This window comes from Mastigoproctus giganteus, chromosome 9, assembly GCF_048544385.1.
Source record: "Mastigoproctus giganteus isolate SK-2022 chromosome 9, ASM4854438v1, whole genome shotgun sequence".
NCBI classification, from domain to species: Eukaryota; Metazoa; Arthropoda; class Arachnida; order Uropygi; family Thelyphonidae; genus Mastigoproctus; species Mastigoproctus giganteus.
Window position 1 is genome coordinate 88,570,748 of NC_143583.1, and position 21,698 is coordinate 88,592,445.

A 21,698-nucleotide genomic window follows, 5' to 3' on the forward strand; every position below is an offset into this window, starting at 1 on the left:
AGTACTGTCAACTGAAGCTGTGTCTGAGGATGACTGGAAAACACTTGAATTGCTATGTGAAACTTTGCGACCAGTTGAAATGATTCTGAAGGCTATAACCTCAGAAGATACAGATTTACTTAAAGCAGAGTCTTCAACAGAATTTCTGCTTGCTAAGCTTGATATAGCAGAAAACCCATTTACTTTAAAGTTTCACCAAAGCCTTTTGCAGCGTTACAATGCAAGACAAAATTGCCAAACTGTGGCTTTGCTGAGCTATCTACACAAGCCCAAAAAGTTTAGGAAAGAAGATTCAGGTTCAAGAACTTTTGATTTTCCAAGTAAGCAAGTTTTGAAAAGCATATTGAAGAGATTTATCAAAGATTATTTGCAAAACATTCCGAAGGAGTCATAGCGTTGAATGAAGAAACTGAAAATAAACGAACTGTTCTTTTAGAAGAAAACAAAGACTTGTTTAGTTTCGATGTTGGAGATACACTCATGCGAGAGCCTTAAAAACATCCGAGTGAATTGGAAATCAGCAAAGAATTTAAAATTTTGGAGGCAACTAGCAGTAGAAGTGAAAAGCTGGAGAAAGTTTATAGAGCACTGACTGCTGACCATTAAACCAACAAGTGTCCAATCTGAGAGAGTGTTTTCGATCACTGGTCTCTTTAACCCAAAAATAAGGTCAAGTCTATTAGGAAAAATGCTTAATATACTGTGTTTTTTAAAAGATCATTTTCAGAAAAAAAGCTGAGCAATAAATAGTAAAGTAATTTCCCCAAGCTGTTTTTTTTTCACATTATTTTTATTTATTTATTATTATAGGGCTTATTATTTTTTTGTTTACTATACGAGAAGATAGTTTTTATTCAAAGGATTTGAATACAATTTGTAATTTTGTATAATCTCAAGCTGGTTACTTTTTTGGAGCGTTTTAATTTTTTTATTTTTTTTACTATAAGAGGTCATAGATTTTGTTTAAAAGATTTGATTACGAGTTGTACAATCTATCCAAGATAAAATAAATACCTGTGTTATAAGCTTTTAATTATTTTCCCTAAGTCTGAGAAAATCGGTTTTAAGAGTAAACTTCGGTTAAACTCGGTTTTGAAATTTCTCGATTTTATGAAAGCCCTAGTATCCATTATAATAATATAACAACATAGTGGCTGGAGGTAAATTTCATGAGATTCAGTGTTCTGAAGATTTTATATTTGCGCTTCTTGGTTCCTGTCCGAAAATAAACCTTCATTAATTCCCTTAGGGGTCTATTAAATCTCAGTGAAGTGCCCGCTAAAGTGTCTAATTGCTAAACTTTGCAGCCCACGCCGTCCAGGAAGTTCCGCATTAGGACCATCTTAATGCTCAACAATCTGGTAGACTGCCTTTTGAATCTTCTCCAGTTCTGTTTGTGGTTTTTTTTTTAGATGCAGCTTCCAGACCTGAACAGATAGAACTACCATTGTGCTATACACAAGAATATAACTAGAAAAAATTAAAAATAAACACGCCAGTAACAATTTTCATAAAATCACAATAATACATAACAGCAATTGGAAAAAATAATACTTTACTGCGGAGGCCTGCTAAAAATAAAAATAAAACCATACCCGGTGTTCTACTAGTGACAGGTATAATCGAATGATTAATAATCGATTATGATTCTCGATTATGCTCAATACTATTTTCTACAACAGGGAATATCAAAGTTTATGATCCCACAAATGTACGAAGAAAAAATTGTTAACTCCCAATTAGAATACTAGAAACAAATACAGCAACAGGCGCTGCAGTGCAACAAAGAGCCCTAAATATTCACAAGACAGCCGGAAACATATTAGGACACTTGAGAATTTTCAACGAGGATCACCAGTTATTTCCATACAATTTACTCAAGTTTCAAGTGACTGGCTGGTTTTGTGACTTTTGGTGTAGCGGCAACTAAGGTCAACAAGGCACCAAATCCAAGATTACAGTAATAAGAAAGATAAATCGCTTTAAGAAGTGGGACCAAAATATCCTAAAACAAAACAGATCAGTAATAAAAATAAACAAAGGTCCACTATTTCATCAAGACCCACAACAACAACGTTAACAAAAAGTTTACTATTTAAATATCTTGTTAATCAGTTCACATATACGCGATTTGTACACTCCTACCTAAAAGTTTGGAATTACAGCGTACGAAAACACTTTTCGTTAATTTTTTTTTTGAAATTAGCTATGACAATGTAAGGTTTAATAACACACACACACACACACACACACATACACACAGCAAAGTATTTTATAATATTTTTATTAAGCATTTAAAAATTTAGAGCAAAAAGATTGAAATGATTAATATTAACAACTATACTGATTTATCCTCAAAATATCCTCTACAATATTTTTTCACTGTCTTACACAGACGTGGCATTCTGGAGATTAATTTTATAATAATGTCTTGACTAACATTATTCTAAACGATCTGCAAGGTTTTCCATGAATTTTGTGAAGATAGACAGACTTCACGGACTTGACTGTCTCGATGATTCCATAAAAGCTCTACTGGGTTTAAGTCAGGCGATTCGGGTGGCATACCCCCTTCTATTGTTCAGCTGCTAGAAAGTCCCTGCACAGCTTAGAGCTCTGCTTCAGGTCTTTGTCGTCTCGTAATATAAAATTTCTTCCACAAATTCGAAGTCCAGAGGATATTGCATTATGTTCAAGAACGTTTTTATAGCCTTCTTTTCTTAAAATTTCTTCAATTCTGACGATGTCACCCATTCCAGAAAAACAGAATGCAACTTCAAATCATGATGGAATTGCCACCGTGCTTGACTGTAGGCACTAAACACTGTAGTACCATATTTTCTTCAGTTGACTGTTTCTCAAAAACTCTATGCTAGGATCCAAAAATTTCAAATTTAGATTCGTCCGTCCACAGTACCATTTTACACTTTTAACTGTTCAATGTTGGCTCTTAGCCAAAGCCAACCGTTTCTTTCGACTTTCCGGTTTTAATAAGAATTTTCGGATTAACGACCATAATGCAAATTCGTAATACGGGTCACTTTGCTTGTTTGTTTAAGATGTCCTGCTTATTTAAGATGAAGTTTTACAGTGGATGTAGACACGGGAGTTTCTCTATTCCTATTGAATTCGGCTCGGATTGCAGGTGCAGTAAATCGTCGATTGCATTTAGAAATCAGTGTTACGGTCTTATCTTGTGCTTCCGTTGTTATGCGAGGTCGTCCTGATCGTGGTTTGTCCTTTAAACAGCCAGTCTTCCTGAATCGTCGAATGGTAGTTTGTTAACGAACTCCTTTAAATGAAGAACCTAATTTTTTCCAATGCTTCTCATGGAATAACTTTATTTTTTACAGAGTTATAATAGAACTTCTTTTTTCAACAGGCAGTCCCTTATTCCTCCATGTTTACCACGAAACACACAAAACTTACATCACACACTTTCTGAATGATGGGTGTTCCATTTTATAAGTTACATTTAGCTCTTACTCCTCAATTTATACTATTTCAAAACAATCTAGAATCATCTACAACGTTCTACCCATTGAAGAATCTTCTACAATGATCTACCACATTCAGGAGTCTTCTACACTTTCTGCAACATTCTTAAATATTATTTTATTTACGTTAATTTTTTTTTTTTTTTTTGATTTTTATACATAACAGAAAATATTTTAAAAAATGTTAAACAAGTTGGTCCTATTTCAATTAAAACTTTGAAAATTAAGAAAAATGAAACGTGATTTCAAACGTTTAGGCAGAGTACTCTTAAGGAATAATGCATTTCGAATTTAATTGGCCCTACTAAGTAATTTTTGCCATTGAAGGAACTCGTCAAAAATGTCTGTAACTACAGAAATACCTTTAGAATTGCATATAAAAAGTCCTAAACACCATAAAGCAGATTCACATGATCGATCGCGCGTCCATAGAGTAGTCCGCATCATCCTACCTTTACAAATTCGCCATCATACATCTATGATGGCGATCATCACAGGATGTTTGTATTACTTTCTCCTAATTAGTTATTATACACTGTCATTTATGCTTTTCGCATTCTTACACTGTACTGCATCAATCATGAGATTTAAGCGATCCAACAGATTTCTAAGTATTCTAACCTTTTTTGTTGAATATACAACTATGAATATCATTGTATTTAATACATAATGTATATAAAATTAAATGATTTTTCATGCTTTTATAACAGTATCCTAATTTAAAATGACCATAAAACAATAATAAGCAGTATATGTCGGGGGAAGGGGGCAGAGAAAATCTGATCCTGCATGCAAAATTATTTCCAAGATAGGCAACACAACAATTTCTAGGAGCGTATTAATCACAGGATGCTTGTATTACTTTCTACTAATTAGTTATATGTGTGCCGAACTTGATGCCAGCTGTTGATACTCCAAATGGCGGCGTTGAAAAAAAGATAAATTACCTGGTGATTTTTGATGCTGTTCCTCCATCATCGACCGTCGTCATGGCAATAACGAATCAAACGTTGTGCCACAAATAAAAAACTCTAGTGTCTAAACAACACTACAATTTTATTTACTTCAAACAAGAACATTTTCTCTAGAAATACGTCAGTTACATCATTATCCTCATCAAAAAGCAGAATTGAGGGGTAAGCCTGTCCAAGGTGGTTCAGTCAGCTGCCTGATAACGATCCCAATCAGCCTTCAAATAAATATTTCGAAGTCTTCCTCTCTCAAGAAATTCATGCAAAAGCCACAACTTCGCTTAACTAATACCAAAACAAACCATTCTTCGATAGGTAAAATAAAAAGAATAATTTTTTTCTTATTATGCCAAAGTAACGTAATTGACCACTGAAGCAAGTCGATTTTCCTTCTGGCGGTTTTCAAGAGTAATTAGTAGTTTGTGATGACGTAAAAGTTGAAAAGGCAAGAATAATTAGATGGTGAAGGGAACAATTATACGTGTATGCACACGTGCGGATCGTTTTTTTTCCCCTTTTTTTCTTTCTTTCTTTCCTTCCTTCAACGTCTAAGAGATGGTTGATAACAATCATATCGCTCCAGGGTTGACATAATGAACACTATTCCTTGCGCACGCAATTTGTCATTACAGAAAGTCGTCTTTCTGTGATGATAAACGATGTCTGATAGTGACAGGAAAAACAGGAAGAATTTGCAAAGGAAGAAAACACTATGTTAAACCTGCGTAAGCATATATGTATCTATAAATATTAATACTTGTCACCAATTATTGGATTCGCGAAGAGTTGATGCGGGGTGTATATCTTGTAACGTCACAAATAAATACATTACACGTGATCCAATAAAGTCTCCGCCAAGAACTTTTATTATCTTTGAACATGAAAACTTCTATGTAGGCCAAAGTCGTAAATTTTATAGCAAAGCTGCCGTCTTAAATATGGAAGACCAGCGCCATCCGAAAATCTTCAAACTTCAGACGTACTGCCTGGTAAATAGTCATTTACAGAATCCATACCATTCAATTTCTATCAAGCTTCATCTCTTACTAAATGCATTAAAATTCCGCTTGTCATCAAGATAAGAAGCTGAAAATGGTCTGAGAAGAGAAGAATTTATGACTGACTTTTGTTTTAATCTAAATGCAATCTCGTATAATAAACGGTTTGTCACAAAGCTGCTTGCAATAAGTATCGACAAAACAAATTACATAATTGTGTTCTCGCCATAAAAAGAATTATGAAAATTTCGTTTTACTAGTAGAAGGATCTATTTTACTGAACCATGTTTAAAAGATAAATACACGCTTAGGAATTTCCATGAATTAAATAAAAGAATTGCACATTGTGCCAATGCAAATTTCATTAATCCAGCTGAAATTATATTTACGGTATATAAATAGCGATCAGAATACAATAAAAATGCTGACTTACCACATTAGGTACACAGTAACGAAGACAAAGATGACAAAAGCTGAACCAATAGATATCATGGCGTACATCCAAAAGCTAGCCTCGTTGTCATCTATAAGAGAACAAAGGTACCATCAATTACTAGAACTACCGTTTTATACTATATAGATAACAATTGTATGTACGTAAATTGTTACCATCTACATTTTTCATGTCACTGCTATCTTGCTGACATACATATTAACGACACAAAAGAGAAATAGATGCAGTCTGGATTCTGCGCACAGCAATAACATGAAGTCATTTAAGGTTACGTGTTTCCATTATTCCACCGTCACACTGTGACAGAAACAGCAATAAACGCATGTCTGTAGAGTAAGCCGGAACACAACAGGAAGCTTGCTTCTTTCCAATTACTTCTTGCCATAAAGAAACGAAGTGATCCTTCTCAAAATGAGATACACAAGACGCGACTTTTTATTCTTTGTGATTGCTTGTCGTGTAGTGGTCTGTGTTAGTGGAAAGTGCATGGCAAACTAAATTAACGACTGCGAAACTCTAGTGGTAAATATGTGTCGTATAACTATTTTGCTGTAAAGAGATAGATGGCAATCATCTTACCAATCTACCGCACTCCAAATGCAAAACAATATGGAATGAATAGGGGAAAAAAAATCCTTTATTTCCAGTTTTCTATAGATGGTGTTAAAGTTTTATTACAAACTTTTGTTTTTAGCTTTCTAGCCGCATCCTCTTAGCACTGTTGACAGGAAACCAAGATAATTACAGCACGCAAGTCGAAACCGATCGTTAATCTCATTCCTGGCGATCTTGTTCAGCCACCATCGAGCATCCTACACAATCTCCTTCGCTTACAACAGTCAGCTGATCAGCTTCATGTTATCGACGTCAGCCCAGTTGATCTTAATATCCAAGCAGCTTCTTGTTTCCCTAATTAACTCTTATTTGTTAACTAATTTCCTAGTAGATGCACTCGGGACTCGGAATATTGTATTTCTACTTATTTTTTCTCACAGAGTAATGCAAAATTTTATAATAATACGTCGATGTGATGGGGAAAGTTTAAAAACATATAGTACACAAGCGGTCGACTTTATTTAATTTCAGGATGTCCGGGGGACTCTTCCGGAATTTAAGAAAATAAAAATAATTCCCGTTGTTTTCTAGTGTTTCTTTCTTTCTTTTTTCTTTTAAGGCATTTTATTTTAAGAAACAGTACTTATGTCCTCCCGATATTTGACTTGGCGCATTATGGCCTTAGCTGCCAATGCGCCATTAAAAATCAAATCAAATCAAATCAAAATCAAACCTCCCGATACATTAAACATTTTTATGCAGAATTTGCCCTAAATATTTGGTTTCAGAAGACAGTGCGCATTGTGTTGTTTGTTTTCCTGCTTGGGAGTTATTGGCGTAAGAGCTATTTATGACCAAAATGAGCTTAACAAGTGATGATAGTTAAAAACAGTTGAAAACCTACTACACTGCAGTTATGGGTAATTGAGTATAAATTTAGTCTAGTTTTAAAGGTGATATTTCTTGTCCTCAGTTCTATTTAATTATTATATTTGGCTAATAATACTAGTCTTAGTAGTAGAGCATATTGCCAATATTTTTCCTATCGCACAGGACTGTCTAGACCAGTGTTTCCCAACCTTTTTTTTACCATGCCCCACCTAAGTCTTTCTAAAATTCTGATGCCCCCTATGTAACGTTGGGAAACACCGATATACATATTTTTTATATTCAAAAATTGAATTATTTCCTAAATGAAGCCTAATTACAACTTGTTCAGGACACAAAACTTAGGTTTTAGGAAGAAATCATTAGGAAATTATTAAGAAAAAAACAGTAAGTAAATTTTCAAAACATATAATGGACAACTAAAATTCAAGTACAAAATAATTTATATGAAAGATTTTTTTATAATATTTTAATTTTTAGTAATTATTATTTAATTGTTAATAATTTCAACATTCCATGTGAAGTCACTTCTAGATGAGTGCACTAAATTTAGTGAGACCCTTGTGCTTGATGCTTGCCGCAGAGAGATTTTATATTGGGCTCCAATTTAGTCAGCTTCAGTCTCAAGTCTCCCCGTTTTGTGATATCCAGTCGATTTCTTTTCTTTAGGAACAAATCATTTATGGCACTAAATCCACATTCAGCTAAATATGAAGATGGAAACGGTAACAATAGCTCTCTTGCAAAGTTGGTTGAATTTGGGTATTTAATTTCTGTTTCATCACAAAGCCATGCCATCGCTCCTTTTATATTGAATAAAGTTTTAACTGACTCATCATTTTGCATTTCTGAGAGTTCTTCTTGGTACTGCATTGATACATCAGACAAATCCACTAACATTGGTTGCATCATCCAGGTTGGAAAATCAATTTGTTTTAAATCAGAAAACCTTTCTTTTAAATCAGCGGACAGAATTTTCAGATGATCGACAATAACAAGTACAGCGGTATCAGTCACTTCACATTTTTGCAGCCAACGAAACTGTTCAAAATTTTTGTTACAAATATATTTTTGACATAATTCAATAAATGTAATGAAACCAAATATCTTCGCTTTTGCATCGACGAGAGTTTTATTTGTTCCTTGAAGTTGTTTATTTAATATATTTAGTTTTTCAAAGATATCGGCTAAATAACTCACAAATGCTTTACCATCGACCGTTAACAGATGCTTCATTTCAGGTTTGTCACTTAAAAAGTCACTAATAGTATCAAATAGTTCCATGAATCTTTTCAAGCAGTTCCCTTTCGAGAGCCACCTTACTTCAGTGTGAAGTAAAAGTCTCACATGGTCTCCATTTTGTTCTTCACAAAAAAGCTTGAAGAGACGCTCACATTTGGCATTAGCTTTAATAGCATTGACACATTTTATAACTGATTTTAGTACTTCATGAAGAACAGGCGAAATATTTTTAGCTACCAAGTTTTCCCTATGAATAACACAATGCACAAGAAGCATTTCTGGATTCTCATCTTTCATCAATTTTAAGCAGCCATTTTTCTTGCCCATCATATTAGGAGCACCATCTGAAGCGCAAGATGTTATATTTTTCATTGGTATATTATTGTCATCTAAGTAATTTTTTAGCTTATTATATATATCTTTGGAGGTAGTGGTGCTCTCTAATGATTTACAGAATAACATTTCTTCAGCAAAATTACCTTTATCAATATATCTCACATAAGTTATCAGTACGGCTTCACTGTCTCTCAAAGTTGATTCATCCATTTGCACTGAGAATTTTCTTGTTTTCAGCTTTCCAACAAGTTGTATTTCAATATCTTCACTCATTTCATCTATTCTTCTGCTAACAGTATTGTTATTGAGTGGCATAGCTTTCACGTCTTTGTCATCTTTTTCCAGAACTGTTTTAAGAAATGCTGATATTGATGGTTTGATTAAATTCTCTCCTATAGTATGATTTTTCCCAGATTTAGCAATGAGTAAAGAAATTTCATAACTAGCCTCAAGAGTACGATTGACAGTTGCAGTATGAGCAATAAACAGAGACTTTAATGTTGCTCTTTTTTCAAAATTCTTCTTTAAAGTTTGAAAGTAATCTAAATCTGAATTTACATGAGCATTATGTTTCGCCTTCAAATGCGCCTCAAGACGACCTCGCTTCATTGATTCGTTGGTCAAGCATTGTTGGCATAAAAGACAAAAAGGTGACCTTTGATCGTGGATAGCGGGTATGAAACCAAATTTTAAGTATTCCTCTGAATACTGACGAACTTTTTTTTTACTTGCATTACTCATTTTACTGCGCAACTGAAAGAAATAAATATAAGATAAATCAAAAACTAAAAATAAACTATGCATTAAAGTTAATTTAATTTTATTTTAATATATCAAAATTAATTATTAGTACGCTTTTTGAATGAATAAATCACACGAATTACTGAATTCGGGCTATTAAATCTGTGGTCTCTGTGAACAAGCAGATAAGTCTAATTTGTCAAAAATGAGATAAGTGCACTATAATAAAGTATTTATTATTTACTATTATGTGACACGCAGCTATCTTCGTTATTGTAGTTTTAGCGTGAGTAATAAATATTTGTATATTCGAATATATGCGTGTTTATATGAGAGTGTGAAGTTTATTTTTCCTCTCCTGCAAATTCGAGTTTTTGGACTTATTTGCTTATTTACTGAGACCACAGAAATACATATATGACAAATACATACCATTGTATATCACGGTTCTTCATTAATAATAATTCTGTGCGTGGACAAAGTAATTTTTATTTTAATCTGAGATCGTCAAACCTATCCAAATGTACAGTCACGATGCCCAAACGAGCGTTTGTATGAAAGGAATTACCTATTTCATATAACATGCTGAGTTTGCGGTAGGCTACAGTAGACAACCACTTTGCTTGCACATTGCATATGCCATAAGCAATCGTCCAATACAGTATGTACTATTCCTTCACTAGGCATAGTAAGCAATACTCTCCGAGCAAACTGTAGTTGATATTACTCCAAACTTTCAAGTGCAGCTCTATAGAAAGTACAACATTTAACGAATGCTTATTTAAAATTGAGATACCAACAATTCTTCTTTTGTACAAGTTAAATCATAGTAGGCGGTTGTTTTAAACTCTAGACGAGCAATTTTTGAATTGCCCCCCTGAACAATCAAATTGCCCCCATGTGGGGCGTGGGACCCACGTTGGGAAACACTGGTCTAGACTCTAGAGAGATAGGCCGAAAGTTGGATATATAATAATAGGTCTTTAAAGACTATTTTACGTTCTCTTCTAAACCTCGGGCATATACACATAAAATGTAAGACTGTTTCTGGAGCGTGATATAAGTAACATTAAGGGGGATCTTTACCTCTGAGCAGGTAGAAATGAGTATTGTAGGTATATCACGTTGGTATTCTAGCCAGGATAACTTCGTCTTCTTGTTTGGACCTTAGCCTGCTGTTTCCATTGTTGCATACCAACTACGAATGGCTAGTCTGCAGTCTAGTTTTTTCTGTTTTTTCCGCTTTGTCTGTTTGCAGTCTGCAGAAAGCATAATCGGTGCTATATGGTTTTTCCGCTCTGTCTGTTTGTGCATTTCAAAAATTCCCAATGTTCTGGGATCCAACAGAAGCGGATATCGAGGTTTCACTGGGTGAGTTCTGCTACCTTGGAGTGGATTTACTGAAGGACTTGGATGATGGTACTCGGTAGGGCTGTTACACAACTGAGGGAGTCAGTGAAATTATATCATGCAACAGATGTTTGTGTTCGATCAGATTAATGGCCGTCAGGATAACTTGAACTTCTTCTGTAGAAATACCACACTGTTCTGGAAGTTGTGCAAGTGTATACTGCTAGACCTATCCTATTTTCAGTCTGATCAATCTGTGTATATTAGAGTATATTCCGGGAGCCAATTTAGATACTAAGCACGGAGTTGTTAGAGGTTTAAATTAGGGAGAGATGCTTTCTCCCATGAGCAAAAGTGAATATTTCTACAATGGAAATTATATGCAATAATTTCCATTGTGGCAGAAGTTTTATTGAAGGTGAGATGTCATACATGTGATATTCTACTCTCAAGCGCATATCTGCAGAGCGATTGCGCTTCGGTTGTAGACGGTTCTATACAGATACGGATAGCTTTTATAGGCGTGTATGTGACATGTGTCCTCCCAACATGGTACAAAAAATAGTTTCCATACTGTATGCTCCACTAATATTTCCTATTTTAAAGGCATAGTTAAGTAGCAAGTTTCCCTTTCGAATTGCAATTGAGTTCATGAGCTTCTAGATATAGGCTTGTAATAGGTGATGTACGAAAAGCTCTTAAAGCTAAACGGAGTCCACTGTGATGTGTGGAATCGGGCCATTTTAGAGCACTAGGTTTTGCAAAGTCATAGACGGGTGTTCCATAATCGGTTCGTGATGGGATAACAGCCGGTATACTTGTCTGCTCCCCACGTTACTACATATCAGACCTTAAGGATGTTAAATTTTTTTAAGGCATGTGAGTCACAAATGTTTGTTATGTTCTAAGAAAGTTAAATTTATTGTCGAAAATAAGACCCAACAAGTTAGCTAATATATGCAAGGCGTTAAAGGCGCATTAGCAAACAATAAAAATTCACAATTTATAACAAAATATAAAAAAAGTTTCGTTTCTGTCTCCATCCTGACACATTGTCCATTCATCCCCCCAATCAGCACATTGCAACATGCATAACAATCGTTGCTGCAGCTAAGGGTAGCTTAATGAAATTAGTAGCTTTTTAAATCATACGCACGGACAAAGAAATAATAATGTCCAGATTTCTCTTGTTCCGATTTTAAGGAAATTTAGGAGAAAGCTCAACAGATCTTTATAAAATAGCCAATCACAAAATTTTATAAAAATCTATCCACTATGGATTGAGTTATTACATGCAGACAGACAGGCCTAACGTAGTCGAGTGGTCAGGAGCGTGAGCGCAGTAGCACGCGCAGCTTGAGTGGACCGGGGTTCAAGCCCGTGACTGTTAAATACGATTAACGTTTGCTATTGATGGTTTGTTGTAAACTCCACTGACCTAGTGGTCGTGCCGAAGTATAAACAAGATGAATATGGTGAAAACAACAGGCGCTTACTCAAATATGCTCACGCACCTAAAATGGATGTTTTGCATTACTGGGACGATCTGTCCATAACGTTTCAGCTGTGAATCGAGATAGAAGTTGCACTTTCTACAAAAATGCATGCATACGGCACTCTTTTTTTCTTGGACAAAAACTCTAGAAAGAGTAGTAAGCATTCGGATATGGAAAGTTCGTGTTGTGAAATTTTGAATATAGAATATGAGATGCCTTATGAGTACAAAGTAACTGAGATTCTTGAGAATTCCATAACTGGACCTCTCTACATTAATGAAAAGTGGTGAACCGATGAGTGTTTTTCAACCGCTGTTCTACCAAAAATTAGCATTTATTTACATTTCGATATTTTGACGTGCGTTAAAATTAACATAAAATATATTCCATATACCTATACTAAAAACAAATTCTTGTGATGTAATTAATTCGAATTACATTTAAATTAGTTACCGAAGATATGAAGACAAAATTATCTTTGCACTGAAAGTGAATAGACGAAATCAAGTTTTACATTTAAAAAAATATAATAAAAAAAATTAACTACAGAAAATTATTTATCGTAAATCAAGAAAAAAACAGTTGAAAAGCAACGTAGTAAACTATCATAGAGAACAGAAAAACTAGTGAACCTTCCTTGCAGCGCATGTATCAAAAAAAAAAAAAAAACCCCAAAACATTAAATGTCGAAAAACCAACACTAAAGCCTGAATTTAGAAAGAGGAAGAGAATCACAATGAAGTAATTCACACACTTAGTGGTTGGGAGTCAACGTAAAAATACACACTGAAAGCCAGAAAGGCATTTCTTAAAGCGAACTCATTGAAAATAATGACCGAATGAAATTAGAAAGAAGGCGCCATTATGTTGGACGACAACATTTCGGGGTTAAATCACCATTCTCAAATGGCTGATTTGGGCACTGTTACGACGATAACTGTGACAGAGTTAAACGGCTGTGCAGCTGCGATAGAAAAGTAAGAAAAGGAGTTCGTTAACCAAAGGAAAAAGGCGAAATAAACAAACTCGTTATGTTCTTGGAAGGTCACAATTAGTAAAAATAAGTACGATCTTTAAACATTGATATAGTGCAGAAAAAGAAAGAATTGCTGTGAATATGTTTGTGGAAGGGTACTCTGCAGCTAACACTTCACAATAAGAAATCTGTTATGCTTAAAAAAATTGATATTGATTCTATCCTTTAGCGAAACTGAAGAACGTGTAATAACGTTTGCAGTTACACCTTAGAACGATGATCTCATGAGAGAGAGAGAGAGAGAGAGAGAGAAAAACATTATTATTATTATTTTTTTTTATAAACACTAAACAAAAGCAGCAGCAATGCCCATTTAACAACGATCTTTAAGGGGCTTAATTACGTGATGAAATTCATCTTTCAGTAGTTTTCAGAATTAAAAGGAAAACTGTGCAATTTGTGACCACTCAAGATAAAAGACAAATCTTGAATAGCTATCGGAAATATAGATACTTGGTCAATTAATTGTCGCTCTGATCCTCAAAATATGATGAGCTATTTCTATTTTCTACAAGAATTCAAGAGACCAGAAACAATGTTTACTTGGAGACAGATGCAACGAACGTTATTTGCAAAAATAAACTGGAGTTTCTTAAATTTTCAAAAATTGAAAAATTAATGTTACCTGCAAAAATAAAAACTTTTCCTTCCGTTCCATTATATTTTGTCATACTAGAGGATGATAAAATGTAATGGAATCGAAAAGGATAGTTTATTTTTTTAGAGCTGTTTAAGCAAAATAAAATCCAAAACTAAACTTGCTCATGAATATTTTAATACAGTCGGAGGAGAGAAGAGTATAAGGAAATAAAATTAAATAAAAAATAGATAGCATGATCATTTCATCAGACTTTTAAATTCAGACTGATTGCAATTTGATGAAAGGTTAGCGGAAATGGAAAAAGGAAAAATTCATCCGCTTGGCAATCTCTTCGCTACTTATATACTGTATATATATTTTCTTTTTTTTAAGTTCATTTTATATCTGAACCTTGCTTTAAGTATGTATGATTTTTATTTTAGGTTCTCTGATAGTCTGACGCATTCGGCATGAAAATTTTGCCACTGGATTTTGATTACTTAAGAAGGCATTTGCCTTGAAGCAACAAATGACTATTAATTATACAGAGAAATAGGAAGTTCGCATTTTAATAATCATGCTATTATGAATCGTGTTTTAAAATCGCATGTCGTACTTTCTTGTTGTTTTAGTAGAGTGCTACCAAAACAACAAGAAAGAAATTCAGTACTTAATTGAACTAGACTTGTTTGCTGAGAATCGTACTCAGAATATTTTAAAATATTTTTAGAATAATTTATGTGTTATTGCATTACGGGTTGAGCCTCCAGGATACGGAATCATTTTATGCATATTTTTACGAAAATTATGAATCCAGCAAACTACTGGAGAATCGTGAAATCTAGTTCACAGGTTAACCACTCGCCCAAGTGGCGCGTCGAAGTTTCCTTCCAATTAGTAATCCCAGTTGAATAGCATCATCTCCATTTTTTTTTTTTTTTTTTTAAATCAGCATCTTCCAAGTTTATACCCACTTTATCACAAGTAGCCCAGAGGGCTATGGCGTTTAAATCGCAAAATTAAAGTCGTTATTTATTATTTATTGTGGAAAAGATTACGTTGGTTGGTAAACTACGTGAAACTAATTTCGGTAAAGAAATTTTATGAAACTTCGTGTCGGTTCATTAACTCTGTATGATGTAAAGAAGAGCAGAGTAAGGCTGCTTAAATTTTCTTCAGACAAAGAAAAAAGGAATGATATTATTTTTATCTCGACTAGGATACACCGTGCAGTACTGTACTACGTACATAAAATTGCAGCATAGAAATGTAGTATATTTGAATTTCCCGTGCATTTATGTATGACTATAATATAACCAAAAATTCGAAAATTTCCAAAGATCCAGCATGACTCAAGTCCCAGGGTTGCCGAATTTCGAAGGACCGATTGTATTATACAATACATTTTAAGCTGGCTTTAGTAATTTGTGTCCATACTCAATATTTTACCATATTTATAAATAGAAATAAACGAAAATAATTATTTATTTATTAAATAATAAATAAAGCTTTATTACAACATGCTCATAATGGATAAGAGAGTCACCAAGCAAACATTCCTAACTCATTATGCTGTTCTGTGTGAAAGATCTCCATAAAAGATTAGTCCGTTTTTTGAGAGCTACGACATCACAGTAATTACGGTTATTAATAAGAATAACTTTACAATTGTAGCAAAAGAGTCACAACAGCTGGCTTACTAGATGGTTAATTAAATCTTGAAAGAGCCGAAAGACTGAAACAAATCTCGCAGTTTAAAAATGCATCAATCGTCTGACGTAATGTCTCACATTTAACCCTAAGATTACATTTTATAGCCTTCAATAATTTACGAGACATAACCACATTAATTGGATACTTAAACAGCTTACAAACTACAGAAAAATAAATTCTCTTGATTATATTTTTGGGCTTACCGTCAACTTCTGATAATCGGGACAAATTCCTGTCTATTTAATCGGAAACGATCCTTGTTTATTTTATCATTGTGTTTAATATCGATGATAGACCAACGATTGTTGTTATGCTGAGGATAAAAGATTTAAGTAGGGAACGGCACGAGGATAAATAATAAGCTACCGCACTTAATCAGCGATAACATCATGGACGATTGGGAATAACTACACTAAGCAACTGCATTGCAATCCACTGGCGGCCAGTGAGGCTAATCAACCAGCGAGTCATCGCTCTAACGGCTCATGAAACAAACAGAAAGAGAAAATAAGTTAATAGAAAACACTATGTCAACAAACCCAATGATTCTAGGACTAAGCAGCAAGACATGCGTACTATAATTGTAATATATGAAGAATTAAATGTTGAAAGACTGAAACGAGTTTCGAAATTTAAAAATGCATCAGTTTGATGAAATGTCTCACATTTCCTCCAAAGGGGACATAATCCTTTGTTGAATGTTTTCTATGTGTACATAAAGACTGTGTGCAGAAGAATTCCTAGCAATATTTTCCATCACATACCATGGCAAGAGGTTTTTGTCACAATAAAATGTTATTATGTATTAGGTGTGCTTCTTTATATTTAAATAATTGACTAATTTGTTATTGTTGTCAGTTTTATTCATGGATAAAATAAAACTGCGTCACTATCAAATTTTTTTAAAATTTACTCTTAGAATATTGTCAGCGTATTGGAACAAGAAGCATTACCACGTACCCTGCTATTACATGAATAACTAAATTCAAAACAAGTTTATCAGAAGACTTCTGAAAGTTGTATTCACAAATACGTGTTTTGTTTATTTAAAAAAAAAAAAAATAAGTATTTTGTTCAAGAGTCTTACATAAAAATACACGGTAAGCATATATAAAGCGTCTAACGCTAATACTACATTAAAACTACATTTTAATCTATGAATTTCTTTTCGCCATACACACTGTATGGAAAAGAAATAATTGTCAGATTTCTATTTTTGCGATTTTAATGAAATTTGAGAGAGCTCGACAAAACTTTCTAAAACAACTAAATACACAATTTCATGAAAAGCTGTCCACAAGGAGTCGAGTTGTTACTTGCGGTCAGACATTTTACATTTAAGAAAGCACATATTTGCCCATCGTGCTTTTGCATATATGCAAAATAGGTTTTATTGCGTGTTTTATTGTTAATTAGCTCGCTGAGAAATGAAATCGGGTAACTATCGCGAACAAAACATGCAGGTCCTCTGAAAAATCTTATCTGATAATGTGGTAAGTGAAATATTCTTCATCGAAAATAAAGTTGGAAAAAAGCATATACTGCGATGAACCCTTCAACAGAGATACTACTAGACGATTAAGTACGCATTGTGTTTGCATAATCACAAAGAATGATATTAGGAAAAAATATCATTCTCAGGTTTCATAATGAAAAATCATTTCATTATGAAACCTTAATAGCACAGGATTTACAAAGAGAAGTTTGTATTAAAAAAAAAAAAAAAAAAAATAGGGCTTTTCACAAGAGTTTCCATGAGGTACATTGGTATTCTAACTAAAAGATACTTTCATTTTAGAATTTTTAATTTATTCGTAATAAAATATCATACCATTAAAGCTGTCCTTTTGTTAAAGTTTTAAAGACTTTTTTTTTATCAGGAGTAATTTTTAAAAAATTACTGTCTAACGGAGTATATTTTTAAAGATTTTTTAAAAATTAGAATTATTAATAGTGAAACACTAGCCACATATTGATATATTTATTGTTCCTTTGGACATTACACGGATGTTATTAGGTGCGATATTGAATCCAATTCATTCTGTAGTAGGTGGGGGTCGATCTACGAATGTTACACTATGAATTGGATTCAATATCGCACCTAATAACATCCGTGTAATGTCCAAAGAAACAATGTTAAATATATCAATATGTGGCTAGTGTTTCACTATTAATAATTCTAATTTTTAAGAAATCTTTAAAAATATACTCCGTTAGAGAAGACTTTTTTTAAAAATTACTCCTGCTAAAAAAAGTCTTTAAAACTTTAACAAAAGGACAGCTTTAATGGTATGATATTTTATTACGAATAAATGAAAAATTCTAAAATGAAAGTATCTTTCAGTTGGAATACCAATGTACCTCATGGAAACGCTTGTGAAAAGCAATATTTTTTTCCTTTTTTCTTTTTAAATACAAACATCTCTTTGTAAATCCTGTCCTATTAAGGTTTCATAATGAAATGATTTAAATATGCAATCGTCCAAATAGACTCCCATAATATTTACCTATCAGTGGTATATCTACACATCGTTTAAGGAGGCATTGGAAATGACAAATGAAATATAGGCAAGAATAAAACACAAGCAGCCTGAAATTATGCTATTTGGCCACCGGAAAACAACTACTTCTGAAAGACTAGACGCAGTTAATACTATAAAGCTAACTAAAGTCCAGAGCCCTTAGACATCATCAGACATCAGAACGGATTGATATGTTACGGCTGTAGCGAATCCGTGAAGATTAATGTTTCTGCAGCTCTTTTCTTCCAGTAGTACAATTTCGTTCTAGTTGTGATCGCAATGGCACACTGTAACGTTTGTCCAATAAGAAAAAGGACGATTTTCCATTTTCTAAAGTCAACAGTCCACATCCTGAATATCAGAATGCATCGCAAGCAAGGCCAATGGGGAAGAATTACGACTATCGAAGGAACTTCATTAGCTCCGGTACATCCATTACACTAGACCTAACCCTGCTGCAGATAAGAGGAATTCCCTCTCTTTTGCTCCACAACTAATTGTTTTCCTCCATCTCATTACAGAAAGAAGAAATCTGTAACATCTAATTTCTGTCATGATTAAACCAAAATAGTTTATCTTTGCATCCAACTACGAAAGACAAGAAATTAACTCTCGTTCACTAATGACACGGATAATTAGAAAGCTAAGGCTCGTAAAATAGCAAATATATGTTTGTAATTGGCTGCAGTACTGTTAATAACATCTGTTCACACGAAGCTTTCTTTTCCAATTACAGGATTCAAATTCAGTTTTATCTCATCGGTTATACGTATCTAATAAAAAGTGGCTGTTTTTATTAGGTATACCGCCTACCTTTACCACTAAATGGAGCATCATATAATATATTCGTGGAAGCGAGCAGCCCTGTTCCTTACAGTTTGTTGTTTGTTTGTTGTTTGGTTTTTAGGAGCATTAGCAACTAAGGCCATATTGCTCCGGGATATGCGGTGGTCATTCCCTGACCTTTCCGCATCCTCCATATTTGGTGGCGACGGGCTCGAACCCCGGTCTAATCAAGAAGCGTGTGCTATGCACTGCTGCTCCTTCCCACCTGGCTACGGAGGCGCCGTTCCTTACAGTAGTCACGGCTTTTTCCGATTCAAGAAATGTAAGTAGTTGGTTATAAGGCAAAGGATAGAAGCTTCGAACTTCAGTTGGAATTTTTCAGATACATCTTTTATCTTTTGAAATGATGGCTCATATGCATCTGAAGCAGGCAGTTATGAGAAAACAGGTGCTACGGCATTAGAAATCTCTGCAAAAGTAGAAAGCTTCTGTCCATTCCAGTTGAGAAATGGAGAGGATAACAAGGAAATCTGACATTTAGTTGCTTTATTTATCCATCTGGTACTAGTAGGGTGTTTGCGGAATATGTTCCGCCAATGATTTATACAAGTATGTCTGTGGTATAGCAGTAGATATTGCTGATAGTATTTATAATTCATAATGTGATTAGCGATGGTATCAATAGAGCAAGATTCAGAAATTTGATCATCAAAAGATATATGGAAGGTGTATTTTGCCCAGCGCCTTGGAAAGCGCACGCGCGCGCGCGCGCACACACACACACACACACACACACACAAGCTCTATCTATGCAGCCAGTGGCAGGATAGGCGAGTAGTTTCATAAAACACATACACACACTTTTTTTTTGCCACTTTCTGAAGATATGGAGTGTGATGTTTGAACTCTACATATAGTGGCTAATGATCACTGTTAAGCAGATTGTCAAGAGCTATCTACTCGATACTAAGAAAGAGGATTGGACAGCAGAAGGAGAGATCTATCGCAGAGGTCATTCCTGTAGGGAGACGGATGTAAGTTAGTGAGCCAGCATTCAGTGATTAATATTTTTTTGCGGCATTTCGATGAGTGGTCCTCTTCCATATACATTTGGAGAAGTGCATCAGGCCTTGGAATGGTGAGAGAGCAGTGCAACAAGGTGACCAAGCGGCTGAGTTAGTTGGATTAGTAGTATAAGCAAAAGAAAATAGAATGATGACTTTGCTTGCAGGAGCTTTGCCTACTTCTTTTACAAAAGAGCTACTCTAATATTAAATAAGAGATACAATATTTAGTACAAAAGATAATCTATTTAATCAGAAGCACTCAGAAAGAAAGAACGCTTTTTAGGACTGCAGTGAATCGCTTGGCACCAGGGCCACGCCTGATGCTCTAAAATTTTATATTTATTAATTATTGACTACTACACTTTTCTTTTTTTTTAGAAATAGGTAGTACCAAAATATTGGGTAGTGATAATTAAAATACGTCACTTCAGCTGCCTGTAGATAGAAAACTGGTAATGGCAGAAAGATGAAATTTGATGTGCCAAGACATCCCAAGTTCGAATCAAATTCTTTCCAAATTGCGTTGGAGTTTTGCATGCCGGTAACAAGCGGTTTCCTGTCAATTACTTCAATTACTTCAATCCGTCAATTACTTCAAAATTTAAAAAAAAAAAAATAATAAAAATATAAATTACTTTTAAAAATTTAAAGCAATACCATTTTCAGCTAAGAGTGATCAAATTTTAAGGAGGATTTGGTTGAGTTGCTTTAAGCTGAGGCAACTTATTTTTAAGTTGCATGTGTTTATTTTTAATATTAAAACATTATATCAATAATAAAAAAAATCAATTTTTACCAGACTGGAATATAACTTACTGTACTTTCGATTTTTAATGCTTGCATTCAATTACTCGGTATGTATTAGCGTATGTAGTGAGTATTAGAGAAGGGGTGGAGGGCACAGCAACAATACTTATCGAGAAGACTGCTAAGAATCCTGTCTAGCGTGCGGCAAGCAAATTAGGGCATTGTAACTGCAGGGATGGCTGGTTGAAAATCAAAGATTAGCATGAATGCAGCCAGACTAAAAGAGGTAAAGGGCCATAAAAAAGAAAACAGCGTGCCCTCTTAAATTTCTATTAAAAACCTAAAATAAAAAAGGGGGGAAGGACATTCCTCTGTCCGGTTTCAACTCTTTTTTTTTTTTCCCCTCGGACAATGTAGTACCGGACGGTTGGCAACACCAATTGGATTAGTAGTATATTTTGAACCTTGGCATGATGTACATAGCTGGATCTGGTATCTTCGCTGTAAACGGTATACCGGTTATTATTATCGTTGCAACCAAGTCAGATGGCCGAGGCCCTGATCAATGACTTGAGTAACTCACTATCCGTTACTAATCCCCTAAGTCACCAGACTGCAATTAAACTGAAGAACTGCAAGATGAGGTGAAACGAGCCGTTCGAAGTAGAGATCTACAGACATGCAAATAACACCTACGGAGTTAACTTGGACCAGCATCC

General features: G+C 34.3%; 1 protein-coding gene across 1 annotated transcript in view; it reads right to left on the reverse strand.

The window, feature by feature from the left end:
* LOC150080530 (thrombospondin type-1 domain-containing protein 7A-like) overlaps nt 1-21,698 on the reverse strand; it is a 1,074,234-nt gene that overhangs the window by 47,481 nt on the left and 1,005,055 nt on the right. The window contains exon 26 of the mRNA XM_090380722.1: nt 5,900-5,990. Within this exon, the coding sequence (XP_090236848.1) occupies nt 5,900-5,990 (91 nt within the window). The remainder of the gene's footprint in view (nt 1-5,899; nt 5,991-21,698) is intronic.